The 6838-nt window shown below is 49.8% G+C and overlaps 1 protein-coding gene across 1 annotated transcript; it reads left to right on the plus strand.

Annotated features, from left to right (window-relative positions):
- The first annotated feature begins 1160 nt into the window (after positions 1 to 1160).
- On the plus strand, positions 1161 to 2120 carry LOC144257230 (olfactory receptor 2B11-like). Its single transcript, XM_077803341.1, has one exon. The coding sequence runs from the start codon at positions 1161 to 1163 to the stop codon at positions 2118 to 2120; it is 960 nt and encodes a 319-aa protein (XP_077659467.1).
- Positions 2121 to 6838: the final 4718 nt, after the last annotated feature.

A 6838-nucleotide genomic window follows, 5' to 3' on the forward strand; every position in this document is an offset into this window, starting at 1 on the left:
CCAACACAGAGGTCGTTTTCTTTCCCAGTGTCTTGATTGTTCCTGTGAGCATGCCGGAGATGGAACCGGGGGCTCACACAGACTAAGCCCTTGTGCTAACCCTGAGCTGTACCCCTTTACTCCCCCAAGTTTTTACCCTGTCCATGGTGACTTCAGAAAAGCCACTCTGCCGTCATAGAAATGACATACACTAGCTTTCTTTTCCATAACTGAAAATTAATCCTCCCTAAATTACCTACATAGAGGGTTTGACTTCTTTCCACTCTCAGCATGGAGCAATAGCAAGCCCATCATGAACTTGAAGGCACAGTGCTTGGGAGAGGATAGGAGTTGGACACCAGAGGCCCTGAGTGGGAAAGCCCATGCATAGCACAGGGCAGCCCAGGTACCCCCAAACAGCAAGGTCCCCCAGAAGCCTCACTGCTTCCTTCCTGAGAGAGGACAGTAGACTGGCAAAGAAGTCACAGGTGGACTGTGAACTTGGAGGCAGGCTGATCTTGCACTGAACACCTCCAGAGCTGGTCTTCACAGGTTCCTGTGCTCAACACTCTGTGCTTGGGGGCCTCTCATGGGTCATAACAGACCTGGAGCTGAAGTGACAGGTCTCAGCTGCTCCACTCCAAGTATCCATGCAGTCTGGCACTGCCAAAGCCAGTGATCTGTGGGAGGGGAGAGTGCTGTGCCCCAGAGCAGCATGGGCACCTCCTGTAGCCAGAGTTGAGCCCCCAGAGCCCCCAGCTGCTTATGAAGCCCGTCTTGTTTATCACCTTCCTCCTCTCTCCCACCACCACCTCCAAAGACAAAGTGATAAAGCCTGAGAGTGGACAATTCCCCTGAGTGTAACTGCAAAGAAATGAAGCAGTCCAACTCAAATAAACCTGTCATGTGTGCGTCCACTCACCCCAGTCCCTTGGCCACCTGAAGCTCTACTCCCCATCTTAGCAGATGCAGACACTGACGTTGGAAACACGCGGGGGCGTGGGTAAGGTCACAGAGAAGGAGGGGAAGTGAAGACACAGGTGCAGTTGTCTGACTCCCCCAGTCGCAGTGTCTGCAGAGGTCAGAAAGTTCAGACAGGTATACAAAGATGATTGCCTTCTGACAGGACTCATTCATTCCCACTCTCTTGACTCATCACAGGTGCCACAAGATGCCTCACCATGAGAAGTGAAAACCAGAGCTTCCTGTGGGATCCTCCGAAGTACTTCATCCTTCTGGGCATCTCTGACAGACCATGGCTAGAACTTCCTCTCTTCGTGGTCCTCCTGGTATCCTACATTCTGGCCATGCTGGGAAACATTTCCATCATCCTGGTGTCTCGGCTGGATGCCCAGCTGCAGAGCCCCATGTACATCTTCCTCAGCCACCTGTCCTTCCTGGACCTGTGCTACACGACCACCACAGTCCCCCAGATGCTGGCCAATATGGGCAGCTCCAGGAAGACCATCAGCTACGGTGGCTGCACCGTGCAGTATGCCATGTTCCACTGGCTGGGGTGCACCGAGTGCATTGTCCTGGCTGCCATGGCCCTGGACCGTTACGTGGCCATCTGTGAGCCCCTGCGGTATGCCATTATCATGCACCGCCCTCTCTGCCAGCAGCTTGTGGCTGTGGCCTGGCTCAGTAGCTTTGGCAACTCTCTCGTTCAAGTGGTCCTGACAGTCCAGCTGCCCTTCTGCGGGCAGCAGGTGCTGAACAACTTCATCTGCGAGGTGCCAGCTATAATCAAGCTGTCCTGTGCGGCGGATACCGCAGTGAATGACACCACGCTGGCCATTCTGGTGGCCTTCTTTGTGCTGGTCCCCCTGGCTGTCATTCTCCTCTCCTATGGCTTCATTGCCCGGGCTGTGCTCAGGATCCAGTCCTCCAAGGGACGGCACAAGGCCTTTGGGACCTGTTCCTCCCACCTGATGGTGGTCTCCCTCTTCTACCTGCCTGCCATCTACATGTATCTACAGCCCCCCTCCAGCTACTCCCAAGAGCAGGGCAAGTTCATCTCCCTCTTCTACTCCATAATCACACCCACCCTCAATCCCTTCATCTACACCCTGAGGAATAAGGACGTGAAGGGAGCTCTCAGGAGACTCCTGGCCAGGGCCTGGAAGCCCTGCAGAAGATAAAGATCCATGTCATGGCCATGTCCATCGCCTGGATAGCAGGAGGCAGTAGTCACGTGCAGAGTGACTTCCCACAAGGGACTGAAAATGCACAGTGGGTAGGTACTGTGAGATCCACAGCCTCAACATCCCCACCGCAAGAGGACACACCTCCCTGTGATGAAGTCACTCACAAGTGGGTAACTCCAAGAAACCAGGGGCTTTTGAGAAAGGTTTCGGTGAGCTGGTGTGAAATAAATATTTGTTGGATGATTTAATTTCGAACTTCCCAATCCTTGTCCCTTTTCCTCTTTCTCCATTTCTATTTCTCTTCTATTTGTCCCCTTTTGAGCTTCCTTCCTCTCCCATTACTCCTAAGCATACATAATACAGTGTGAAACTATCTTATTTGCTTATAATAAATGCAGGGTCTTCATAGATTTGATCATGAATTTCACATAGATTTTTCAAAATATTATAAGAATGAAGAGGAGTGCTTTCTTCCTGTGAACATAGATAATTTTTTTTTTCCATAGCTCACATTTCCTTCTTTACAAAGTTTTACCACCATTGCCTGGAAACTAGTGACACCAAATCCACCAGGGACATGTAAGACTCCACATCATGTTCCATGGACAGAGAAAATACGCCATACCTTACAAAAGGATGTATTCCAGCTGAGAATGCAAATTCTACATACCAATGACGGTTAGAACAATAAAACTTTAATCAAAATTTCAAAGTAAGCTACCCAAATTGAACCAAGAGGACATAGAAAACCTAAACCAACCAATAGCAATGCGATTGAATCAGTAATAAAAATCCTTGCAACAAAGAGAAGCCCAGGATTGCCAGTTGAATTCTACCAGATCCTTAAAAAAGAACTCATGCCAATGCTCTTCAAATTATTCTACGATATAAAGAAGGGGTGTTATGGTTAGGATGTATTGTGTCCCCCAAAACCTCCTCTCTTAGGGCAAGAAGGTTTCCAGGTGAAATGATTAGATTATGAGAGTGGCAACCTAATCAGTGGGTAAAACCATTGAAAGGGCTGACCCTTTGGAAGGATTGGGAGGGGGTGTTTGCTGGGGGTGTGGTCATGGGGTGATGTGCTGCTGGGGTGGTGGTCCTGGCCTTGGGTGGTGCGTTGCTGGGTCTCGCTGGCTGTCCTGGCTCTCCCTCTCTCTGCTTGCTGGTCTCCCTGGCTGGGCAGCTTCCCTGCACCACACTCTTCCCCCATGATGCTCCCTCACCTCAGAGCAAGGGGCCACAGACCTTGACTGACCCTCTGAGACCCTGAGCCCACACAATCTCCTCTGCCTCCAGGCTGGTCTTGCGGGGTGTTTGGGTGACAACAGGGAGGAGCTGATTGGCACAGGGGGACACACCCAGACTGAGCCTAACCAAAACGTGAGGAGAACATGTCAAGGAGAAAAGTCCACAAACTAATGACCTTGATCAACGCAGATGAAAAACTCCTGAACGAAATGTAGTATTTTCCTGAAATGTGACCTGAGGAAGCGAAGGATCACGCACCTGCACAGGAAGGGACTCTAGCCAAGGCAGCGCCCACTCCCCCGCCATCCCCGCGCACCCACAAGCACGCATGCGCACCTACGGCCCTGCAGTGTGGCTCCTGCAGACCTTTCTGCGCATACACGGAACTCAGCGCCTGGTTCCTGCAGCCTTCTGCAGGGCGCTGGAATATGTGTGGGGTGCTTAATACCCTGACCTAAGGGACAGCCTGTGCCTAGTAGATGATAGTAGTAGGCAGAGAAACAAGCAGCCACCACTGTCAGTGAACGGAGGCGAGAGAGCTTTCTCTACGTGAGCAATGTGCAACAGAAATTTAAAGTTGAAAACCACCATTTACACAGGCTTAAGTTTTAAATGTGGTAAAATGTGTGCAAAAGTATATTCCGGAAGCTTGTGAAACCATGTGGAAATAAATCAAAATCTTAGCTAAAAAGAGAGGTATTCTTTTTTTAAAAAAATGAGTTCAAGGTAGAAGTATAGCTAGCTTTCATAGAAGGCCTGGGGTCCAGGCGAGCAGCCCAGTGCACTATGTTCACCACCTGGCTGGGCCCTCCTAACCCCGCAGGAGGGCTACACTGTCAAGATGTGCCAGCAGCTAGCAAGAGCAGGCAAAAATGGGATGTCTGCCTGATCCCTCCTGCGGAGAAGGGAGACTCCAGGACAGAATTCCAAGTTGACAGTTTCCTTTTTCATGTTGTAGGTTCATTGACAATTTGGTTTTTTCCTCCTGTCTTGTTTTTGTCAAATGTTAACATAGCCAAACCCAGAAAATAACAATGAACGTCTAAAACTTAAGAAAGAAGGAAAAATCATGATGAGCTTTCTGACACTAAAGGCAAAAATAAAATATAAGTCCATGAAACTGTAGGACTTGATGTTAAAATATGAGGAAAAGATGATAACTATTGCAGGTATCAGGACCACAAAGAATTTTTTCCAATGGACTGCCACAGAGTCACTGGATAATTAACAGATAATTTAAAAAAACTACTTTTGGAGCATCCAGACTGGCACAGAGGAGAATTTTAGTAAATGCACAGGTGCAAGTCACAATTCGACAGGAGGCAGCCCCTGACACAGCACTCTGAGGAGGTGACCTTGTTCTGGGAAAATTCTGAGAGTACTAAGAACTGCACTTCTCAAAACAGATGTGGTAATTTAAAAAGTACTCCAAGCCTGGCAAAATGGCTCATGCCTATAATACCAGCAGCTGGAGAGGCTGAAGCAGGAAGATCATGAGTTCAAAATCACCCTCAGCTACTTAGTGAGGTCCTGAGACACTTAGTGAAGTCTGTCTCAAGATAAAACATAGAGGGTTGCTGGGGGAGTAGCTCCATGGTTAAGTACCTCTGTTTTCAATATCTGGTACAAAAAAAAAAAGGAAGAAAGGAAGGAAGGAAGGAAAGGAAAGGAAGGAAGGAAGGAAGGAAGGAAGGAAGGAAGGAAGGAAGAAGGAACTTGTCTCAAACTCTAGAAGGTAGAGACTAATTTTCCACCCGATAAACCAGCACTGGTCTTCATGACATGCTAGGCTGACAGAATTCAATGGAAGATGATCTCCACCTTCCAGACCAGGTTGTAGAAAGCTGGTAGTTTCCAGGTAGTTATGCTGTCTTTAGGGCCTGAGTCATCAGAAACTCAGTAGTTCTAAGGCTGCCAGATAGGGAGACGCCCAGGGTGAATCTGTGGGGTCACCGTAAATGTCCTCCGACACCTGATGGATTGAGAAGTGTGCACCCAGGAGAATACTATCCAGACTTTGGAAGGGAGTCCATGCTGCCATAATCAAGGATGAATCCCCAGCAGGTGAAGTGAGTGGAACAGACAGGTGATGTCACCTGCAGAACCTACAGCAGCCCAGCGCTGGCTCACCCCTTCCTCCTTCCACCACAGGAGGAAAGAGCAAGGAGCAGGCCCACACCGATGGCAGGCAGCCTGCTGGCCCTGTATCATGGGCCTCCCGGAGTCCAGAGCCATGGGAAATAAACTTCTGATCTTTACTACATAAGTAAATAACTGGAAATCAAACTTACACAAGCAGAAAATAGAGACTGTGGGCCTGGAGAGATGTTGGTCAGAGGCTACACGGTCTTGGACAGGCTCTCAAGAGCCCTGTGGTACAGGTAGCGACTCCAGGTAACAACACTGTGTTGTTACCCAAGGGCTCTGATGCCAACCCAACTAAGTATGTCAGATGAGCTTGATTCCACCATGTATACATATTTTAAAAACTCACCATGTGTGCCATAGATGTGTTCAATTTTTATTTGACAACTTTAGCTTAATTTGAAATTTTAAAATGTGGTAGTCGTTGTGAAAGCCCACTTCACTTAAGGTAACCAAAGATGGCTTCTCAGATGGGGGTCATTGGCATGAATTGAAAAGATGAGGAAGGTCCAGGCTTGTGAGGAAGAGGGAGGAGAACTTGACGATTGTGAAGAACAAGGTCCAAAGCCAAAGAAAGGCCTTGTGTCCACAGCAGCCAGAGATAGAGGAAGCCACAACCACAGGCCACAGGTCAGAGCAAGCCAGGACTCAGAGGTGGCAGCCATCCTGGAAGAGCTCCCAGGGGTAGTGCTGATCCTGGGGAGCATAAGGTCCTGCTGCTCCCTGAGGAGGCCCTGCCATTGGTCTGGCTGTGGGAGACCTACTCAGTGGGACGCTGAGTTCAGCACCTCTGAACACCCCAGAAGGGGACAGCTTCCCTGTGGTGATTCTGTTCAATGGCGAGTTTTCTTTTTTGTGTGTCCTACATCACAAGTTGTACTTTCCTGAGGGAAGTCCATGCTGACTTACATAGTGGCCCTGAGTACCTCCCATCCTACCTCCTCCCTCCCTCCCCTGGGATCTCCCTTCGCTGCTGTACCCTCCCTGCTCTTGTGACCACCATACCCAGTCTTCCTAGGCTCCCTCCTCCTGCCTTCTTCCCTCCTTCTCTAGCCTGCAGGATCCCCCTTCACCTTCCCTTCCTCCTCCTCTCTCCCTCCTCTGGTGTCCAACATACGTCCTGCCCCCACCCTCCTCTGATGTCCTATGCCAAAAAGCCCAGGGCTCAGGTCCCCTGCTCTGCGCTCCCTCCTGTTCTGTGCCAGCCAAGCCCAGGGCCCAGGGCCCCTGCACTGCACTCCCTTCTGTCCTGTGCCAGCCAAGCCCAGGGCTCAGGTCCCATGCTCTCACTCCCTCCTGTCTTGAACCAACCAAGACCA

Source organism: Urocitellus parryii, chromosome 1, assembly GCF_045843805.1.
Source record: "Urocitellus parryii isolate mUroPar1 chromosome 1, mUroPar1.hap1, whole genome shotgun sequence".
Taxonomy (NCBI): domain Eukaryota; kingdom Metazoa; phylum Chordata; class Mammalia; order Rodentia; family Sciuridae; genus Urocitellus; species Urocitellus parryii.